Genomic DNA, 24,202 nt, shown 5'->3' with positions numbered 1-24,202 from the left:
TCCACATTTGTTGTTAATATTGGCAAAATACTTAGTGTGTCTGGTGAAAATAGTGATAATGGCAAAACCTTGAAAACACAAATTTTTGTGCAGATTTTAAACCTCACCAATTAAACCACCAACACTTGTCTATTTTTTTTCTGGATAATAGTACTGCTTCAGTGCCAGCTTTTCAAGTGTTAACCCTCCTAGTACTGCAAAAGAAACACACGACATTGAGATTGCAGATGCCCAAAGCAAATCTCTCAATCTGTATTTGTAACTAGCATTTCCCCTAAGAGTTGCTTAGGGGTGTTTTGTTTGGCTTTTTGTGTTTGGTTGGGGGGATGTTTGTTTAATTGTGGGGTATTGTTGTGGTTTGGTTTGGTTTGGTTTTTGTGGAGTTTTTTGTCCTGAGGTTTTCTCCTGCTCCAGGTTTCTCCTGTTTTATTCTGTTTTCTTTAACACAATTTTCTACTTCATAAGCATGAAAGCCATTTTTTCCAGGGTCACCAAGCTTTATATTCATTTATTTCTGTAAAATTGAGGCAGGAAATAATCTCCATATCCTTGTGACTTATTCAAGTTCTTGCTATTTATCACTTTTCTCAACTGATTAACTTTTTACCTGGATCTACGTCTCAGCCACGGGAACACAAATTGCTAAGGTATTAGATGTGTGTAAGCATTTATCCATGTAAATTGGATATTTAGCAATGCCTTTCTTCTGATCAATTAATCTGATCATGCCACACCACAGAATCATCACTGCATAAATGATTACACTGCAGTCATTTCTGGTGTTCCTATTCAGCAGAGCACTTGATAGTTACAGCATGATAATGAGAGCAATACAGTTCTGAGTCATGCTCTGGTCTTCCTCTAGTTAATTACAATTCTTCTATATTTTTTTCTGTATGTTATTACTATGAAACAAACTGATTTCAAAATATATAATAGGGATGAGCAGAATCTGCTAAGTTTGATGACAGATTTGCTTTCCTTAAAAAGCAAAGAGAGATTCATACTAATGCCTTGTGTAGCCTCTCTTTAATAGGCATCAGCTGATTGCTGAAATCAGTGCTAATGTGAATTTTGATACTTTGGAACAAAGCAGTTTCCCCTGCCATTTGCAGTCATTTTTAGCAAAGATGCTTACAGCGCCAAGTTTACTGAGTTCATTAGAATGGATTTGTATCAAATCCAGTCTGTAATTTGGAATGCAGCCTCTGAACTACTAGTTACACAAAAGTTCTGTTACCCAGCCAGTGTTCAAATTGCACAGGAAGAAGAGTGTGGACACCACATGTTTAAAGGTTACCATAGCTTCCCTTTATATGTAGGCTTCTCTTGTTAATAATTTTGTTTATAGTTGCATAACCACTTCTGTCATACCACAAACAGTGTTTGGTTCAAAAATGACTTATTTTTAGCTGTCTTATTTTTTCCTTTGGGTATTTTGGATAGATTTTCTTGGCTTGCTAATTATCACAGAGTCGGAGAATAGGCCAAGTTGGAAGGATTCTTTAACAGTCATCTAGTCAATCCCTGCTGCAATAAGCAGGGACATCTTCAACTAGATCAAGTTGCTCCGAGCACAGTCATGATTGCCTTTGAATGTATCTGGGGATGGGGCATCCACAATTTCTCTGGGTAATCTGTTCTAGTGTTTTACTACTCTCATTGTAAAAATTTCTCTCTTATATCTAGTCCAAATCTACCTTAAAGCACTTCCCCTTTCACAACAGCCCCTGCTAAAACATTTGTCCCCATATTGCTTGTAATGTCCCTTTAAATATTGAAATGCTGCAGTAAGGTCATCCTTGAGCCTTTTTCTTCCTCAGGCTGAACAACTCCAACTCAGTCTATCTTCCTCTATCAGCCCTCTGATGGTTTTTGAAGCCCTGCTCTGGACCCACTCTAACAGGTCCATGTCTTTCCTGTGCTCCAGAACTGGCTGCAGTTAAATATATTTATATTTATAGGAATATATTTAGTGCTTGTAGCTCGGTGCGCAGCTGCACTTCAGCTCTGGTTGGCAGGAGCCCAAGGCAAGAGGCCTTGAACTGGCACTGACCCTTCACACAACAGAGGACATGGGGATCTGTGGTTCCAGGCAGGTGGACAGCCACTTAGAGACACAGGAGGAGCCAGTGCCTCAGGATGAAGAGCAGAGACTTTCATAGTCTCATATACATAGTTTCATATACATAGTCATACATATAAAATATGTATTAAAGATGCATTTTTTTCTGTAACTACTGGCATAAAAATGATCAAAAGCAGTCATCTAATTAAATCAAATACTGAAAAACATATGTTTTTTGCTAAAAATATGTATATGAAAGTAAAAAATCTGAATTTGAATAAAGCTTTTTACCTGCTATATCAGAACTCTTCACAGGTGCAGTAGCTTATACTGTAACTCAGTAATATCTCCAAATTTAAAAAGTGGGAAAACTGATATAGTCAAAGATAATTCAAGTGAAACAAAATTGAATTTGCCTTCAATTCAAGTTGCCAATGGGAAGTTCCTTTGTAAAATAGAAAATGTGATGTTCTACAGTTTTACAGCCATTCTTTTTGATTTTTCTTGCATACATTAATAACTGTTTCCCTGCTTCAAAGAAACCAGCCTGTGTTTATACCCAGGCAGAATCAGATTTCTGCAATTTGGACTTTCTATACTTGACTTCCAGAGAACTTAATAATATCCTATTTCTTAATGCAATCATGTTCTCTTAGAATTGTTTCTCTGAGGAGGAGAAAAATGTATCCCATTTTCTGGTGAAATATGCTACCAAGCAATCTTTCCAGCTGGGCCACTCCAATGTAATACTGCATACTGCACAAAGCTTCTAAATCCCATCTTAGTCAGAACTTCCAGTAGTAAAATTCTACTGAGCTTACCGATGTGATGTAGGTCTGATTTCCTTTTTGTTGTTCTCCATTTTTTTTTTTTTTTCATTTTCTTCTTTCCTTGCTTTCTGTTTTTTAGCTGGCTAACAGCTAACTTGTTTTGTCAGTACTTATGGGCAAGTTTCATGGAAAGGATGAGTTTCACTTGGGTCACTTGTTGTTGTAATTTTGAATAATTAAAAACAAGTGAATATTAATTTAATTCACTGAATGTCTTTCTCATTAGACAGCCTCTGAGTTTGTCTTGGTTTACATAATGAGTTAGAGATTTGTTTTCCAATATGTTTATATTTTAATTACTGACATTTGCATTCAAAGAGTGAAATCTTTGCCAAAAATGCTTTTTCCACTACAATTAGTGACTAAATTCACCCTGGAGTTTCATCATGGATTATTTATCTTGTAGGTAATAGAAGCCATGATCTGGCAATTTCAGCCTTTCTGTTGAATGGTTTCCATGTAAGACATACATGAAGTTTTTCAGCTAACAATATAATTGTTCATCATCACTATTTGTAGCAATATCCCCTTAATGCTAGATAATGACACCCTTTTTTCTAAATTAAAGAAGTATTGGAAATAGCTGTTTCCCATTCAATATTAGAGTCAAGTCTTGTGTATTTACCTGACTTGTTTTTTTTATTAGGATTCATAGTCACAGATGAAATCTGTTGAAATGTCATAAATTAATGCCAAATTTCAGTTTATGTTACTGTGCTGGTTTATAAACTATGGTGTTTGAAAAACAGATGCACGACCTATTCAACTATTGGCAGTAACCTATGAATAAAGGCTGCATAAATAGCTGGCTTCAACTTTTCCAGATAAATCTCTCTGTCAACATGGATCACAGTCAATAGCCAACATGAGATTTGTCTCAGGAATTAGTAAGTAATAAGTAATTGATGAACTTACTATGGGACCTGAGAGAAAGAAGGAGAAGGTATTTCAGAGCTTCTTCCCTTTGATATTTAAGCAATCCTTAATGCCTGCTCAGGGTTCTAGGTTAACCTCAGTTGAAAAACTTTTCTAAAGTCTAACAGAAGCTTCAATGACTCCAACTTTTTTATGCCAGAAAAAGTAAGGGTTCAGGAACCCTCCAGCTACAACCATTTAGCCTTGTGGAACTCAGCCTTGAAAGCAAATGTTTGTGAGCAGATACCAACATAAACACTTGAAATTCAAACTGGTTCCAATCTTATGAAGAAATGGGCTAATTGGGAAGGGGAAAATTTTCACATCCCACCTTTGTAGGGGGAAGCCGTATTTGTTTATTCTGTTTTGATGTTTTTTGAGTTAGACAGAAGAACAATTTCTGGATTTCTTCAGTTACTTTGTCTAGATCAGGCAATTCTAAAGGGTTTCACTTAGACATGACAAACTCTTCTAATAGAAAATTGTTTTCAATTAGTTCTAGTTACAAATGGAAAAATAGTACTGAGTAATTCTGTGTTTTATTGTGATAAGCTTCTGTAACTAGTTTTCTTTAGAATAATTCTGTATCATTATGCTTGCATTGACAGGTTTGATGAAGCTAAATGCCTTGGAGAGAAATTAAATGAAGTGAGAAACAGAATAAGTGAGTACATTTTAACTTCATTTTACCTTTTAGCTGATGAAATCATAGAATTCAAATATATGGGAGGAGATTCTGTTTTCTAAAAGAAAAAAGTCAATGCATCGCTAAGGCTACCAATAAGGTAAACTGTAAGCTGATGACAGCAGTAATAATTTTATGTACAAGTTTTGATTTTTTCAAATACTGTAAAGTGAAAGCCATCTCCCTTCTTCCTCTGAAATTTATCAGAAGGAGAAGTTAAGGTATTAGCATGGTTTTTTTAAATTTTATTTTGGAATAAAAGGATCCGAAATAATAATTTGAAAAATCATATCAATCAATCATTAAGGATTGTATTTATCCATAAATTTATGTGACTGCTGATAAAAGATTAGCACTCTACACTTTGTACAGATGAATTAGAGCAATTTCCAGGAGTGCCTCAGTTTGGTGGGGAGTTTCATCATTTTTTCCTTTAAGTCCCCAGAATCATATGTTTGGTATCCAGTTTCTGATTGCTCAATGTCAAAAATCACCCACAGATATATTCAACCAAAGGCAGGTCTTATATGATCCTCCTAGCAGCCTTTGATATGTTCCTAGTTGTTTTCAGAGTTCTGTTGATTCCAAACCTGGAGGCTACCCAGAATTTCCATCAGATGTTAAACAGTGTTTTTCTGTCCCTGAAGTTCTTGGAGATCAGGTCCATGTCCTCCATTTTGCACACATGCAGGTGAGCCATGTCTCTCAACCTTCCAGATGTAGGCTATGAGGGACCAGATTGTAAAATAATCTGGTATCCAGGGCAAGTGATGTAGATCTTGATCTTATTTTCTATATCCTCTTTCTTCAGATGGCACCAAAATAGATATGGACAATGAAGTTATTGTCATCACTTCATGTCTTAGAACACCAGCTGACTTCTGGGAAGGGAAAAATATCTCACAACACAGGGCCAAGTGCTCTGTACTTACACCATAGCCATGCTTATATTCTCTGTGGTCATGAGCGATAATTACTGCCAGATTCCCCTCCCAATCACCTTTGGGTACACCACAAGTCCCTCAGAAATATTATGCAGTATACTTAAATTATGCCAGGAATGGGGAAAGCCTCAGCCATGTTGGCAATGTGCTCTCAAACCACAGCATGACTGATGTTCTGGAATAGATCCAGAAGCAGAGACATCAGGTGCTGAGCCCTGCTGCAGAAGTTTTCGGAACATTTGGTTATTTCTGTAAGACATGTGACTGTATTCACCTGTCTTCTTTCAGTAGGTGAATTTGCCTCTGTCAGGCTGGTCAGAACATGTCAGTACAAAACCTGTTCATGGATACTCATGGATTGACCCATGCAAGAATTTCAATATCTACCTTGCAACTATGGGTCCCTGCAGTTTATATAGAAACTTTTTAAACTCCATCCAAGTAGGATTTTTACTGTGGCAAACTTGGAAAAGCAAGTTAAACATACTGTGGAGGACTCTTTTTCCTCTGCTGCCATCTTGAAGTCCACATTGTTCTGCATTGCAATTGTGCTCCTTGAAGCACTCCTAGGAGCCTAGCAGCCACCCTAAATGCAATTTTTTCCTGGGGAAGAACAAATGCTTGGAGTTTATGGGAGACAGTAAAAGATGCAGTGGGACACAGGCCAGTCCTGAAGGGACCACTTGCAGTGTCACACTAGGACAAGACTTGTGTGATCTCTAAGTCCCTTGAGATTTGAATCTCTCAGAAATAATGTAACAATGCAATGTAGACATCATCTCTCAAGACTCTGTTTCCATGGATTGCTGCAAAATCTAGAAGAATCCCTTGGTTTGGACTGAATTTCTGTGGGTTTTTCCTCAGTAAATTAGGCAAAACTTTTGATAGCTATAGTGTAGTAGGGTATGGATTTAGCTGCAATTAAAAACATCTGTTTAAAACTTGCTTTCAGTTAAATTCTTCAGTGTTAAGAGTGAAACAGTGAAGTATATCTGGGAAACGTGAGCAATACAATAACAGCATATGTTAACTAAAAAACCAAACTGATCCCTTGAACAAAGCAAGCAGCCATGTAACAAATCAGTAGTGTTGCACTGAACTTGATAATGCTTACATGCCTCCTGAAGGAAATTGTAATAGGTTGTAGACCACATGAATGTTGAAAATATCCTTTAAGAATCAAGCTAGAAATGCCTCCACAGTTCTAAGAAAAATTTCACAAAGCACATTTTGATCTTTTTTTGGGATATGAATGTAGCTACAAGTAAAGCATTTTCAAATTAAAAATTTATTTCCTTACTCTCTCTTTATTTTGGTAGCAAAATGGGCAAATAGTATTTTCATTGAGTTTTTGCTCTAGTTCTACTGTACAAACAAAAAGTTCTATTCCTGTTGTATCCATTTATAATTATCTATATCCTGATTAACTCAGATTATTAAGATGTAACTACTTTTTGGATTGTTTGTATACACTGATTTTTTTTTTGTTTTATTTTGTTTTGTTTTGTTTTTTTGTCTGAGGCTTAAAAGTGATCATACTGTAAATCCCTTTCTTCAATTCTTTCTCTGTAACACCCTTCAGTATTTGAAAATTAGCATCCTGGCTAATACAGGTGTTACATTTTATTCATCTGTCCTTGCATTCTGTCCAGCTTTATTTAGAACGTATTTGTTTATGTATCTACCTCTAAGAAGTATTAAAATTTTGTATCCAGTACAGCTTAGTTAATTACACTACCTTATACAGTTTAACAGCCCAATTTTTTTTTCAGTTAAGTCTGTTTCATCATAGCAATCCTACTCAGAAGATAATTAAAGATGCTAAGTAAGTTTACTAACCTGCCAAATTTTTACTTAAAATGTGGTACAAGAAATAAGAGTCATCTGTGGACTGCAAGTAGATCTTTAATTTACTTCTATTGTTGTTTAGGTTTTCTTAAGCATTCCTGGCTGCCTTGTTGTGCACAATCAAGAACAGATCCCATCAACATCAGTTTCCATTATTTCTAAGTTACTCTTAATAGTATAAAACTATGCACCACAGAGGCCATAATAATCCATTTCATGCAGTCTGATTATATTTTGATATAGTGACAGCAGCATCTGGCTGTAACTTTTATGTCATAAATAGCCTTTCATTCTGACTTTGGAAGTATTAGTGTTTTGCAGTGAAAAGTACACACAATGCTCCAACCCCTTCTCAATTACACAAGCATTTCAAAATCATCAGGAAATTAGGGCTGTAAAAAGAAATTTATAGGAATTTCTTGGTAGGCTTTTGTAGATGTTACTGCTTGCACAAAAAAGATTAAGGAAAACCATGTCTAGATGTAAGGTGCATTTCAAGTGTGAAATAACTATAATATCAGAAATGAGACATTGTGACCAGCATGCCTCTTTGCTACTATATCTGTTAGTCCTGGATTTGTCTCCTTTTATGTTTAACAGAAGTACAGTCCTTTTTTTTTTTTTTTTTTAATGAAATAATATGTCTTAGATTTTTCATTATGCTTACTTTTCACAATGACTTCCTAGAAGTAAGAGGATGAATTTTATTTAGGGTGAAAATTGTCTTTTTCTGATACATGGGGGAAAAAAAAAAAAAAAAAAGAAGAAGAAGAAAAAGAGGGAAGTGTTTCTAAAGTCAGGATCATTTTGGTGACACTATTTGCTGCATTATCACACTAAACTCTGTATAGGCAAAAATAAAGGTGCAAAGACTTTTGGTGGAAGCACTGAGGGGCAATTCTTTTTGCAACTCAATATTGCATAAATACACCATAAAAAACAGAGAAATTGTATAGATTTTGACCATGTAGACATGTCTGGATTTGTTTGAGTGAACTATTCAGAATTTTTTACATATGACTGGAGAATGTATCCAAGGACTGGGCTTTAAGAGACAAATACAAAAAATCAACATGAGTGAAACTTGAAAAAAATAACTGAGAGGTCAGGAAATAATGAGAACTCTGTAACCAGCATAGGAGAAGTGGAAAGTGGGCCAACACTGACACAAAGTACGTTTTTGCCTTTCTAGTCCAACATTAAGAACTTCCAAAGTGTATGTTTTGCTAGCTAAAAAAAAAAAAAAAAAAAAAAAATATTTCTTTTCTTGGTAGAGAAGAGTGCTGTGTGGCTGCATGTGTTTTGTATTGTATCATTTTCAGAGAGTTAGGGTCTCTAATAAGAACAGTAGATCCTTTTGGTATTACTGAAGAAGACAGTGAAGGAAACTTGATGCTGAAGCTTATGATTTTGCTTCAGAATAGTGGAGAAAATTTCTCATTGCAAAAATTTGAGCGATTGTGCCTATCCCAGTGTGGTGAGTCAGCTTCAGCTGACAATCCAGCAGCTCCCTCACATCCTTTCCTCAAAATAATAGGAGGGTAAAGTAGGAAGAAAAAGGTTGTGGGTTGAGATAAAGATGAGGACATGACTTACCAATTACCAGGTGAAGCAAATTGAAGTCAGAGAAAATTAGTTTAATTTATTGTGAATTAAAATAGAGCTTATGGTAAAAAGCAAAGACGAACCTCTGAAATAAAAACTTCTCCCATTATCAGGGCTAGCAAGATTTTTTTTTTTGTTTTTTTCTAGGATGCTGTTATCAATAGGGTGGTTTTACACTAGTACTGCAAACATTCTGTGTCAAAGTACTGTGACAGTAAGGGTTACTCTACATCTGAACAAACTGTAAAGCATTAAATAACAAAAAAGAGCCAACTGCTACTAAATTAATCAAAGAATGAGTCAGGGGAATTACAACTTCTACTTTCAGTGTAAATTAAACTTATATATTAATTCAGAATTTCATCTCTAAAAAAAGTTTCCTATTTTCCAAAATGTGCTGTGTGTGAGAAGCATTTAAGAGTAGTAAAGATTTCCAGTTCACTCCTATAAATGTCTGACTATTTGGGGTTATTTTTACCACTATTAGATTTAGTTTTTTCCTAGAGGAAAAAAAGCATACTATATAGTGTTTAATGCCCAGAGGGAAGCAGCTGTTGTTTTTAGTCTGTCCAGAAATCAGCTAACATTATGATTGAAGCTGGGAGAGGAAGGGCAAACTCATGTGGGAGTAATAACTGTGTGAGGAAACAGGCACTCTCGGAATGAAAAAGGGTAGGTGGGTGGATTATGTGCACATGATGTTGATGGTGCATCTATACCCACAGGAATGCTGAGCTGTTGCACTGCTCTGCCTCATTTCAGGCTTTGATTTTTGTGCACAGGATCATAGAATACCAAAGCAAATTATAATCTTTAATGACAGCATGTTCTAGTATTGCAAAGCAAGGTTGTTGAAGAGTCCTCATTTAATTTGATTGCAAATTATTAATGTAATGTTCATATACATCACACTTAATGGCATGCTACAATGAGATGGTGAGGATGGAGGAGACTGAGGTAAGGGCATGTCAGTGCTCAAAGAAATATTGATTCTGATTCACTAACTTGTATATCACACTATTCTATTCTGTGAATGCACAGAAGATAATAAACCTACTCCAAACCTAATTAATATAAACCCAGAACTTTTATTCACCTTTTTATCTTTGTGCAAGATTCTACACATATAAAAAATCAGTCTTGTTGCTGTCACTCTTCCTCCCCATATGGATGAGCCAAGCAGACCTATATTAAACTCCAAAGTAAGAATACTTTATGTGAGGGTTTTCTTACACCTACACAATTTTATGGAGGGAACTGATGGCAACATTTTTGCACAGAGAAGAAATAAGATAAATGAAGTTGAGGTTTTTTTAGGCAGAGATGATCTGAGAGCACTCTATTGTTTATAATGCACATTACATTCTAGCTTCATATGAGGGTAATAAGTTACTTAGAAAAAGAAGAATCAGCTAGTTAAGAACTAGAATCCCAAGGCTGATACTAGGAATGCTGTGCATATGTTAAGCCATGAGTATATGAGGTGAAAGAATTGAGGGAAGTCATGCATGAACAAATAGCACTTTCAAAACTTTTGGTGAAGAAGTATCTGTACTTTGGAAGGATGGAATTTCTCTGTTTAAGAAAAGTTCCATGCTTTACATGGAACTTAGATGAAATGAAAAAGCTGTGATGACTTGCTAGATGAAAAGAAAACCCATCAAAATCAATGCACTCCTTTCTTAAAGCTCAATAGTATTGGTAGTATTAGCTATTTCTTTACAGTAATATAAATATTCTGAGTTACAGACATTAACTTACTGGACATTGTTTCAACCATGAAAGAAGTGAGGCTACAATAAGAGAGAAATTACTGTGCTTTGGAATGCATTCCATTCTTCAGTGTAATATTCTGAGATACTTATTCTTTTATGGAAATAAACATTGTGACTTCCTAGTTGCTGATTTAATTCACTGTTCCAGTGTAATTCCAAAACTGTCAAGTACTTACGAAAACTTATATGTACTCAACAAATTTTACTGGAAATGACTAGTGTAAAAGAAAAATGGCAATATTTGGTTTAAAATGGGATTGAGAAACTTCAAGAAGAAAGGTTACATTCCACAAAAAAAAAAAAAAAAAAAAAAAAAAAGGTTCAAATGAGAAGTAAACAACTCATAAATAAATTCATTCTGAATGCAGATTTAATGAGCAGATAACTCAATAATGTCATCCCACAGCATTTCATTCATCAGGTAGCTTGTATTTTCTGCAGAGACCTTTAAAAACCATGGAACTTGAAATCTTGAAATCCTCACTAAGGAAAAACTCTAGCAGAGGTCAGTTTCAGTTGTACTTGTGTATGGAGTGCAAAGAAGATTCTGCAAAGATTTCAACATTTATCTTTACTGTTCTTTTGGTTGATCAAGGGCATCATTAGCTATAGAATCATAGCATCATTGAATGGTTTGGATTGGAAAAGAGATCATCTGCTTCCAACCCTCCTGCCATGGGTAGAGTCACCTTCCACTTGAGCAAGTTGCTCTGAGCCCAATCCCATCCAGTACAAATGGGCACTCGGTGCTGCTCATGCTGTGCTGCTCATTCAGCACATTCTCTATCAGATCTACTGTGTGTGCCTTCTTCAAAGCCTGGTCAGTGTCAGGCTGCATGCATGTACCATGATTTATGTGTCCAACATCCCTAGCTGGGTTGCTCAGGACATGAGAAATTCCAGATGAACAGCTAGACCAGTGATCTAGAAGAAGCTGAAACAGTAGTTTATTATGAGAAGTAGGAGATTTGGCAAGAACACATCAACATAGACTGGAAGCTCCCTGAGCAAAAAAGCCTGCCTGTCTGCTGCTTCACCACTTCGGTCCTCCACTGGGATATATAGAAAATTAAAGCCTCAATACACATAGTTTCCACTGATTTCTTTTCTCCTGGAGTGCTGCCTGTATGTTGCAGATGTCCTCTGTCAGTTAACAGAGTCAGTCTTGGTATCAGGAGACAAGTTGTATCAGTAAATAGTACACAAACAATATTTCTTCCATACTTCATCTCAGGCGTGTAGCTGTGCCTCTCAGGTGTGTAACTATGTTGCTTACTCCTGAGGGATGTTGCTTATGCCTAACATAACAAAGCACATTAGCTCTACAAAACCTGCAGCCATCTGGAGAAAAACAGAAGAGAAAACAGGCCATGGGGACAAACAGTCCCCCAGATGTAATTTCCCAGCTGGGATGTTATTCAATGTGGCCCAGTGCCTAGAAGCCCCAGTCTGTTTCTGATCTGCAGGTCAGTTTCAAAGTAGTTTTGTAATAAACAAGGCATGCTTATGAGTCCACCAAAAATAGCAGTAGCTGTTAAAGCTGAAGCCATTCAGCATGGCTGACACAATCTTCAGTCTCTTTCTCCTTAATTTCTTGGCCCAATTGTTTGGCAACCTAATGCTGAAAAAACAAAGTTCCTCTGTGTGTTTGTTTTGGATAAATATCTAAGCATCGTGCCATTGTGACGGCAGTTTTGGAATCTATTTTTTTAAATGTTACATTTTGATTTTTGGAAGCAAGGAATTGAAAACACAGAAAAAGAGCTGAGTTTCTAAAGATTTTATTTTCTTAACTACTTTGTCACCATCTGCAGTTTCTTCTTTTTTAGAAATAATTTACTTTGCTTTGCAAGATGTTACATCTTATTTTTCTGTTTGGTTACAAATCCTTCAGTTTTAACATATTTCCTTCTTTCCATTATGAAATATGGCTTCCTTTCTTCCTGATTCTGTCCAGGTTCTTTTTCTACCACTTCAGGCACGATTTCTCCAGCCTAATTAACCAGAGATCTGCAAAGCATAATCTAAAAATGGTGTAGTCTTTCATAGTGGCTTCTGGAAGATCTCTCTTAAGGTTCTGTAAGGCAGAATAGGTGTCATGACTTTCACACATGGCTGGCAGGTAACTACCACATGGTAGCTGGTTATTATCCTCTTGGGGCAGACTGAGTGCTGTGATGCTCATTTCCACAAACTATTCTCTTGTCCTTCGAGCATGCAGTTGGATCATAATATAAAGCAGAGTGACAGGAATGTATTTTTCTTTCTTGCTAGCACTTCATTGAAGGTTCATGTTAATGATATTTTGTTTGTCTACTTTTTCACAATGTTCATAGTGAGAATAATCAATTACCTTGTTTGTAATCGACAGATCATATTTTTCTTTTGTATTTCAAAAGTCTCTGCCAAGTGAGCAAGACTTAAATTGTCTTGAAGTAGTGCAGTTATGTTTGCTGAACCTATGACTAGGTAATTTATAATACAATAATACTTTTAGCTGAATGAAGACTCCTCAGAAAGCTGATAGTAAGATGTGCAAATAAAGAGGAAAACCAGACAAAATTATAAAATCTATCAAAAAAGCCTGTAATGTGTCAATGTCCTTTTCTGAAAACAGTAGAGAAAGTCTGTCTTTGTTATACTTATGGTAGGCATTGTACATATTATAGGTCCTAACCCTATGCAGAGCAGGAAAAATCAGCATTTTCCAAAGCTGAGGATCAAGACACAAGGCATGTGCCAAAAAGGAAGATGTGAGGGAGCAATGCTGGGACAGCACCATGCTCCCCTCGACATACCTAGTTGCAGTGCCCTGGGACTCTGGGTTTTGTGGTTTTTTCAAGCCTAACCCTAAGCAAAACAGAAAAATCAGAATTTTTCAAGGTAAATTTCCACCTTGTGGGTGATGCCAAGGTGTGAAGGGAGCGATGTTGGGGTTGGCATGCCTTTTCTAGTTGCAGTGTCCATGGACTTCAAGGGTCTGTGGTTTTCTCAACACTGGCTGTAAGCACAACCCTAACCCTAAGCACAGCAGCAAAAGCAGTTTCTTTTCTAGGTGCCCAGGACATAAATTGCACCAAGAAGGAAGCTGTTGAGTGAGCAATCTTTGAGAAGTGGGCTGTTCCATTTTCTAAATACAATGCTCTGCAACCTACCAAAACAATATCACTAAAACCTAAGGGAATAAAGTCAAAAGATGAGACAGGAGATTAAATTCATTAAAAGAAATGAAAAAATTAAAACAAAGAAAATTAAATTAAATTAAAATTAAAACAAAGAAAAACCAATAAAATGACATGGGGTGCATAAAGGGCAGGAAGAAGAACCAAACTCTGATGAATTGATCCACATTGAAATCACAAGAATTCTTCATTTCAGGAAAGGAAATGAATTCTTGATAACAGAAAAGAAAGGGTTGCAAAGACTCTGGAAAGGAGATATGATCCAATAAAATGAAAAAAAAATTGGAAATTGAGTGACTACAAGCAATTGATAGGAATAAAATGAAGTGCAGCGAAAAGGACCAAAACTTGCCAAAATTATTCTTACTGAAATCCCAGGAGCAGGAAACAAAGTCAAAGGAAAAACAGAAGTAGAGACGGATGAAATTAAATGCCTAATGGAAAAAAATAAAAAATCTCCACCAAAGGGTAAGCAATAAAAAGGCATTGGATGCCATAAAGTAAAAGGAAATGGGCAAAACCTTCCTAAGTTAATTCCTCATTAAAAATGCAAGACTTAATTTGCTTATACATCTTTTTCAGGACAATTTTCTTCCAGGAAAATAAATAATTTCTTCGCAGTAATTTCAATTGACATGGTTCCCTGATGTTAGGATTTCAGTAAGATTCATTTTATTAATTTAGGAAAATTTTGGTCTTTTTCACTGCACTTCATGGCATTCTATGGTATTTAATTGTTTACCCTCTGGTGATTTTTTTTTCTTTTTTTAAATTAGGCAGGATATTTCATCAATATCCTCTCTTGTATTTCATTTGGGTTTGTTCCCCGGTTTTGGGATTTCTGTATGGTTAATTTTGGCAAGTTATGGTCCTTTTCACTGCACCTCATTTCAGCCCAATCTATTTGCTTGTAGTCACTCCATTTCCAAATTTTCTTTCTTTTTTTTTTTTAACTGCATTTTATTTGATCTTATCTCTTTTTCTGAGTGTTTGTAATTTTTCCTGCTAAAATTACCCTTTCTGAAATCTCAAAATTTGTCAACAAAATGAAATGAAAAGGCAGAAGATATCCATAAACTACATGCCTGATGAAAAATAAAAAAAAATCTTCACTAAAGAGAAAAAAATAAAATGGCTTCAGATGCCATGAATTGCAAGGAAATGGACCAAATCTTGCCAAATTTATCCTCATTGAAATTGCAAGATTTCATTTCTTTTCCAGAAAGGAAGAATTTCTTTTCCAGAAAGGAATTGAAATTTTGAAAACAGAAAAGATATTGTAACCAACACTCTGGAAAGAAGACACGATCAAAGGCATTTTGTTTTTTTTCAAGCCTTACCCTAATTTTGGCAGAAAAATTGTTATTTTCATAGGCACAGATACCCAGCATATGGGTTTTTTATGGGGTAAGGTGTGGAGGGAGCAATGCTGGTGCAGTGCCATGCTCCCCTTGGCATGCCCTTTCCTGTGCAGATCTCTGGACTGATCTCTTCCAAGTTTTCTCCACCTTAAGCCTAAGCCCAACCCTGAGGAGAACAGTACAGTCAGGATTATTGTGAGGCTGAGATGTCCATCACGTGGGTGGCACAGGCTTTCTCTCTTCAGAGGTGCACCTAGGTTTGTGGTACATGTGTCAGAGCTGTTTGTTCTGCTGCTGCTGCAGTCATGCTTTGGCCATTTTCAGAAAAGAGAGAAGGACATGTCATTGCTGTACATAATTCCTTAGCTGCTTTTCTTAGGATTTTTCTTATATGATTTGGTAGAAATGAGACTGGCAAGAGAACCAGACAGTTCTAGTAGCTTTATTGCAGCCTTTTCCTCTTTTCTGCTCCTCCTTATGAGAAGAGAATGCCATCTTTGGTAATATGAAGTAGTCTTTGCAGCAGCTTATTTCAGAAGATAGAAGTCTTATGGCTTCAGGGGGCAATGCATATGTTAATGGAAATGCTAAATATTGTCTATTGTTCCAGAGTCACTTGCAGATGTTTGTTTTTACTTTTAAACAATAGGCAATGCCCCAGGGTTACAGTGCATATGCTGAATGGGTCCTCAGAATGAGAAAACATGATTTGTCAAATGACTTATTCAGAAAATACCAAACTGAATGAACTCATTTGAACAGCTCTATCATGCTCCCCTGGTGTGCTATTCTTTAAACAGAAGAACCTTATTAGTGTAACAGTCACTCCAGGCCCAAGATGTTAATGTTTTCTTTGGCTCTGAATTGGAATGTACATATGTAGGAAACATTTTCATTTTCTAATTATTACAAATGATGTTCTGTTCTTTACAAACAGAACTATTTTCAGGGGAAAAAGTTATGCTCAGGAAGAAACCAAGTCAACATTTTTTACTTAAGGTTTCACTAGAATAACTAAAACAAATTGACCAGGCTCGTTCGATTTAATCAAATCATGGCTATAAACTTGGAAAAATACTCAGTAACAGAATTTCTGTTTGTAAGATGTCTTTTGACTGAAAATAGACAGTCATTGCTAGATTGCTACACTGCATTTTGCTATTTATCAGGCTATAGTATGTTCTTATGTCAATATATTCAGTTTGCTCTTTTAAAGAAAAAATACTAGGTGGTAGTTGATGCTGTAATATTAGGTGTGCATGTTAAATCCTACAGTCTTTTGTACAAAAAGTTTTTCTTAATCATAGAATCATAGAATATACTGACTTGGAAGGGACCCATCAGGATTATTAAGTCCAGCTCCTGGTCCACAGGACAACCCCAAGCTGACACTACATGCCTGAGAGCATTGCCCAAATGCTTCTTAAACTCTGTGAGGTTTGATGCTGTGACCACTTCCCTGGGAAGCCTGTTCCAGTGCCCAACCACCTCTTGTCCTGATATCCAACCTAAACCTCTTCCAATACTGTGCCTGATGCTCCCAGGGCACTCTTGGCACTCCTGGCTGCCAGGGCACTGCTGACTCGTGTTCAAGCTACCACAGACCAAAACCTGAGGTCCCTTTCTGCAGCACTGCTCTCCAGCCTATCATTCCCTACTCTATACAGAAATCAATACAAGTGTGCCCCATCCCAGGTGCAGAATCTGGCACTTTGCCCTGTTGAATTTAATTTAGGAGTAATTGCTCATCTCTCTAATTTGTTGAGGTCTCTCTGCAGGGCTTCTCTGCCCTCCAAGGAGCCAATAGCTCCTTCCAATTTAGTGTCATCAGTAAACTTAGTATTCCCTCAAGTCCTGCATCCAGGTCATCTATGTCTTTCGTATTGGATAGCCAGAGATTTTAACAGTGAAAAATACAAAGCTTCAAATTTTAGATAAGTAAACTTCAGCTTATTCAGAGTAGTACTGTCCAAGAGTGATATTCCTTCCTGAACACAGAAATCGAAATATTGTTTTTCATAAGATCTCATGGTTCATTTACACATGTAGATAGTATTCATGCAGACTTGTAGCATAGGCATACGGACATACACATACTAAAAGACAATAGCTATTTTTTTCTAATCAAACTAGTTCCTAAATCATGTGATATCACTATAAATGGTTATGAACATTGCAGAAGGAATGCAATCAACAGCAAATAGCTGTAATAAGAAGATTTTGTCATATACTTTATTTAAGGCTGTTCAGAGCTGATTACATCATTATATCAGTTATATATAATCAGGTTGTGTTTCAAATTGCTGAGCAATTTAAGAACCAGACTTAGGCTTATCCACAACAGTGAATATATGCTGTATCTTCACAGGAAGCTATTTCAGATTTTACTGGGTTGCTAGTATGTGTCTGACACTCAAGGAGTCATTTTTCAAAGGTTTGGTAAATATATTACAGGTAAATATGCACTAAAAAATGTGTCATACAGTCATTTGTACTCTGACTTGTTTCCAGCACCCTGAAATGTTTACATGCATGGCCTCAAAACATGGTAGCATATCTAATCATATTCAGCATAGTATTTTTTTTAAATTTTATTTTTAATTTTGTGTCATATCTGTCAGATTCTTAACGTCAGTCAGTCTCATCTGAGCATAAGTTACACAGCAGTATGTGCTCAAAGCTAGGAGAATTCCTTGGATAAGAGCAAAATTTTAAAAGTTTCTGAAATTGAAGCATATAACAAGCTCTAGAACTCTATATTTAATTTTATGTTGGGCAATTCTGGCCAGAAGAAATGTCACAAAATGAAACTGGACATAAAACCATTGCATAGAAATTACAAAGCCATGAATGCAGTATGGTAAAGAAAACAACCATGTTCATCTAAAATTTGAATATAGTCACTCTCTGCTTAAAATAATAACTCAGACCAGTGTATTACTACCAGAATACTTGTCCAGGGTAAAATCTTTTTGTTTTGACTTTGCAAGTTTATACTCTTAAGAACCCTTTATTTATTTTTCATCCTTCATAAATTTGCATATTTGAAAATGTGAAATGGATACGAACTGTATACAAAGCTATTTCTCTGACTGTTGTCCTTATTCTTTCTCTTCATGATAATTTCTGAGAAACAATCATGAGATAAAGGCATTTAGTCATATGAGTATCCAGAGCACTAAATTCATGGATTATGGCTCCTTATCCATATGGCATTGCTTTTCAGTCATGTTTTTTGGACAAGCTTAATACTTAATTAATGAACAAATAGAAATGATAAACAACAGAACAACAGTTTCCAGATGTGCATAATTTCTATTTCTTTTCTAGCATATGAAGATAGATAAATAGAATATTTTTTCCTTTGGACAATACCTAAAATAGCACTCTGGCATCCAAGGAAAGAAACATATTATTTATACGTGTTTGAAAAGTACAGCTTAAGTGAAATTTAGGTAACTAAATTCAGGAGAACTATCTAGGAAAAACAAAGCCAAATAAATCCCCCCAAAAAACTATTCACCTTATTTCCCAAATGCAACAAACTGCCATTGCTACAGGACATACAGAAGTACTACTTTGTTGGCTGAGCTGCCTGTCCCTGACCCCTGGAGTATTCAGACATAATGTGTACTTCTGCTTAAGTCCCTTGGAATGTGATTGCTGCTATATAGCCATGCTTGGCTAAAAATGCCTGGTGAGAAATAAGTAGTGACAGCCAACCTTGGGACATGAAAATAAAGGTCCAAGTATTTATTTTTAAATTCAGAAAGCATCCAGGTTCTGATTTCAAATTTCAAGGACATGCTGAGCTGCAGTCCAGAGCCCTTATTGTTTTATATTTATATAGATGTTCCAGTGTTGACTGTCTGGATTTTTAGAAAAAGTGTTGAAGTGTACCTTTTGGAACACTTCAACAATTAAGACCTATGTAGCCTTCGGCAATCTGTACTTAGAGGAAGATAGAAGTCCAGAAAGATGTCAGCAGGAAAATAAATTCAGTTTCTCTATAGCTTTGCTGTTCAACCCTATCGAAGTTTTTGTTGTTGTTGTTGTTGTGTAGCAGCCAAAACATTTAGGGAAAAAAAAAAAAAAAAGGTGGGATGTGGGATAAAGGATGCTGTGGTGCTGTGGAAATTCAGGCCAAACAGTAAACAATTACAGGAATGTCCTTCAGTCAGAAAGTGTAAGTTACCATCTTGTGAAGGGAAAAAAATAATCTGGTCAGAATTACCAAGAACATGAAGAAAAAGGGGAGGAGACTTAATGTGGAGGTAAGTAAATGCATAGCAGTAAAGGGTGAAGAGTTTAGAGGACTGTACATTGAGTAGCTCAATGAATCACAAGGTGATTGAGTCCAATGTTTAACCAATCACCATCACTTCAACTAGACCATGGCACTAAGTGTCATGCTCAGTGGTTTCTTGAATGCCCCCAGGGATGGTGAATCCGCCACCTCCCCGGACATTCTATCCCAATGCCTGACCTCTCTTTCAGTGAAGAAATTCTTCCTGAGAAGTCAAATAATTGTCATTCTATAGCAAAGACTGGCAGAGACTGCTATCTCATAAGCTTTCTGTCTGTAAATTTGATTGTGCTTGAAGGCATTAAATGTGTCAATAAAACCTATTATTGTCTCAACTGAGTATGGCAACAAAGGGAACGTGCCCCAATCTGATATTTTTAATAGTAATCTCAAAACGTGCAGTATTCTACATCATAGTAAAATATATCCATTTGAATCTGAGCTATTTAAATTCTGAGGAAAGAGACTGTGTTGGGAAAACTGTGTTTTTCCGTGTGTGCTTGGTAATATGATTAGCTCGAGCTATGTCTTCCAATTATGAATTTGTAAAAGTTAGGATTGTGCTTCAAATTCTAAACCCGTTGTCCTTCCTGGGAGCTCCAAATGATGAGTTCTATTAAATCCCATCAGCTTCCTTGATCCCAATGAACTGGCCCATCTTTTTACTGGCAGTTCCTTTCTCCAATCTTTTCTCCCCAGCTGGAAAAAGGGAGTGCTTGCTGGTATTTCAGACATTGTAGTTGAGTTGATGATAGTGTCTCAGCTTAAATTGCTGGTATGTTTGTGCTGATGTGCCAAATTCTGCTGCTAGAGCAGCCAGAACATGGGCAGACATTTCCTTCTACATCCTCTGCTGTGGGGCAGTGACCTTTGACAGCAAACTTTGGGATGGAGGGAAGGGAGAGGGAAGAGGAGAAAGAAGAGGCAGTAAAATCTTAAACTGCTGCAGAAGGCATAAATTTGCTGCAGCAGGTTATACTCTACAGTGCTACCTGAGGTATTGTCATCCATATATATTTTTAGTGCTGATGAGGGCCGTATTTCATACCTGGTAAAATGCATGTGCATCAGAGAGACCCTGAGTATTGTAACAGTATGTTTTCCTCACTGATGCCACCAAGGGCTCTCTGAAAATGAGAAGCCATCAAATTACATGGGGATGTATTCCAAAACAAAGCATTTCCATCAGACCTAGTGTTGAGCCAGTTTACTAATGCAGACTACTTTGTCTCTGCACATTGTCCTAATAGAGCCAACTGACATGTTTTTGCCATTGGAGAAGGACAGTTTGAAAAACAAATTCAGAATTTGTCCTAAATATTTCTCTGGGTCAGAGAAAGGCTGAATGGTTATTTGCTCTTAGTGCTGCAGGATTTTATATCAGAACAGAATTTTTTTTTTTTTTATTCTGTGACTTTTCTTGTCAGATACTTTTTATTATAGACTGTGTTCTCACACAATTTAATCAACAAATTTAAAAAATATTCTAACACATCTGGTAAGATTTCCTGTAACTATGTCTCTTTGATCTTCTCAGTTTGAGATATTGTTTCATTTGAATATTAATACTTGGGTTCAATGTCTCCTACTTTCAGGAATACTTTGCAAAGGCTGTTACAACTCTAACATCAAGCTCAGTTAAAAATATATCCGTATAAGGCTCATGGAAGTTATGTGACTTCTCCCTTCTTTGTCTCTGAGTGATTATTTGTTGAATATCCATATTTAATTTCTGCTCATTCAGCAGGACTTCTTATCTGATTCAAGTGGGTTCATGCAACTTCATTAAACAGATTTAATAGTTCCAGAGTTTTAAGTTGATCTTCATAGTTGGGTGGTAGCTGAGTGCAAGAGTAAATATAGGGGCATTACATTACAAACAAAGCCCCCATTTATTTCCTGTCATGGTTTAAGCCCAACTGGCAAAAAAGCACCACACAGCCACTTGCTGTGGTGGGACTGTTCTGGTGGGACTGGGGAAAGAATCAGAAAAGTAAAAATAAGAAAACTCATAGGTGCTATAAAGATAGTTTCATGAGTAAAGCAAAACTCATGAGTGCAAGCAAAGCAGAATAAGGAATTCCTTCACTCCCTATTGACAGCCAGGTGTTTAGCCATATCCAGGCAAACAGGGTTCCTTCACTCCTAATAGTGACTTAGGAAGACAAAAACCATCACTCCAAATGCCCCTGCCTCATTCTTGTTCCCTCTAGCCTGTTTTAATTAAACAACTAAATAAACAGGGTATGGAATATCTCTTTGGCCCATTGGGCTCAGCTGTCCCACCTATGTTCTGTCACAGCTTCTTGTGCACCCTCAGCATATTGACTGGTGTGGTAGTGTGAGAAACAGGAAAAAAAAGCAACATCTAATACCATATAGCATGATTAGGGACCCAAAATCCCTGGAGGGTGAATTTCAGGAACCAGATGCCCTGGATGTATAAGAGGATGTTCTGCTAGATATTTTATGTAACACCTAAAATGATTTAACAATAAAGAAAGTGAAACACACAGCATCCTATTTGAGGTGTGAAGGTTTCAGGATCTCCATGATGAAAGGATGTATTAAGATAAATGCATGCTTGGAAAATGTAAAATAATAGAAAAATACCAGAAAATAACAAGAGATGAGAAGCCATCGGCAAAGGCTTTACCTTGTCAACAGAGTTAGCCGTCTTCAAAATCTTATAATAGTATTACATTAAGAATCTAATAAGGTATAAGAGAAGTTTTAAAACCTGTAAGTGGACCCAAACAAAACAAAAAACCTTTTTTTAAATTAGTGCAGTTTTTTAATCATAACATATTAACTTTTGTGTTGTCCTGAAGCACATGCTTCAGGACAAAGCATTTCTTGTCTATAGTACATTGGAAGATAATTTCAGTTCCTTGAAACAATCTGGAACAACACAAAGACAAGAAGTTAAAGGACAACCATATTATTCAAGTTATTCTGTCATATTTAGTCACCATATGGGACACTTTTCTCTGCTTTACATCATTCTTCATTAGATTTCTCTATTCCATTTTGTCTTCTCCATCTCCCTCCTTGCTTTTGTCTCCGGTCACAAAGCCGAAGTTCTGTGTTACCAGCTCATCTCTTTTCCATACCTACATATCTCCAGAAATGCAGGCCAAAACCAACAGATTTATCACAGCCTTAATGACAGCTGGCTGCATGCTGAGTGAATTCTTAAATTCCACAAAACTACTTTTCTTGCCAAAACATGTGGAGTTGCAGCAGTCAACATTTTATTGGGACCGTTATCTCCAGATGAGGAATGACTCTGCTGGAAAAAATTATTTGGTATCAGCTATAGATCTATTTTTAGCTTCTTGTTTGGTGGAACTTCAGAAAATATAATTAGCCATATGCTGAGAGATGTTCTCCATTCAATTAAATTCAATTTTTGCAAACCACATTTAAGCACTACGTCGTCCACAACTTTACACTTGGAATCAGAAGACATGGTGGGGTTTTTTATGAGAATGTGATTCTTCATAGTTCTTTGGGTACATAATTGTGTTTTTGAAGATTGCAGAACTGGCAGTACTTAAAACTGAAATCTTCCTTTTGTTTATATGGGAAGATTTGTGCAGGCAACAGTACTGGAATCATCCCCTACTTCTGTCACTTATGAACTTCAAGCCTAGCACTGGGGCAATGGTGTTCTCAGAGGAGGAAAAGTAGAGCAGGTCAGAAACATTTATTCTCCCCCCCCCCCCCCAAGTATTTATAGTGAAACCAAACCAAGATTACTTTAATCAAAAACATACACAGAAGATCTTAAGGGTTTGTCAAAAATAAGATCTTCTAAGTGAAAACAATTTTTTCCCCAAATGAAATCTAAACAAACTGTCAAATTTCAGATTGGATTAAAACAAATTGAAATATTCAATCATATCTGGCTGGCTAAATCTTGGTATAGAATTATTATCAGGTGCCTTATGATACCACCTTGTCCCCCAAATCACAACTCGTGTTTGCCCTATTTTTCCCATAATAAAATTTCAGTTTCTCTTCAGGAAGTTTTCTGGGAAATGAAATTCAGTTTTTGCTGCCCTGAAAAGGCAATTTGGACTGTGTGAATTGGATAAATCTCACCTTTCTATTTCTATTTAAAGAAGAAAAAGAAAACTCTTTTGCTAGAAGAATAGTAAGGCTGGAGTTTGATTTTTCTAGCCAATGGAGTTTTCTTTGATTCCTTTCTGATTACAGGTGGTCTGATTCAAATTTCTCATTCTTTCACAAAGCTGCCAAATAGAAGAAGCTTTTTTGCAACATCATGATCCATGTCATGGATGGAGGAGAAGTGTAACAAAGACTAGAATGAAGGGAGGGGGGAACATTTGGGACAGTTTCACACTTCTGAATGGTCTGACAAAGCTGGCAATACAAGTAGAGCTTCTGCAGCCTCTGTGGGTTCTATCCCAGCTGTGCTCAGAGTAAACCTTATGTAATTGAAAGTCAAGGCTCTTGGCTATAATCATTCAAAACCCAGTCCCAGTGTTCTTGTGTTTCGACATATTTGTATTGATGGCAATCTGTTGTCTGTTTGCTTGATCTCATTGACTTTTTGGCCTGCTTTTTTTGGTTGACCTCATTGCCATTTGAAATGCAAAACGTTCAGATTGTTCTGTTTCTGGCAAGGTTAAAGAAGGAGATATAACACCAGTTATT

General features: G+C 36.5%; 1 protein-coding gene across 1 annotated transcript in view; it reads left to right on the top strand.

Moving 5' to 3' along the window:
- The window catches only part of KIF6 (kinesin family member 6), a 147,798-nt gene that overhangs the window by 92,649 nt on the left and 30,947 nt on the right, over positions 1–24,202 (top strand). Inside the window, 1 exon segment of the mRNA XM_079329326.1 lies at positions 4,422–4,477. Coding sequence (XP_079185452.1) covers positions 4,422–4,477 — 56 coding nt within the window.

Source organism: Erithacus rubecula (assembly GCF_903797595.1).
Source record: "Erithacus rubecula genome assembly, chromosome: 2".
In the NCBI taxonomy this organism is placed as follows: Eukaryota; Metazoa; Chordata; class Aves; order Passeriformes; family Muscicapidae; genus Erithacus; species Erithacus rubecula.
Note: the sequence above shows the minus strand (reverse complement) of the source record. Positions and strands in the feature narration are given on the sequence as shown.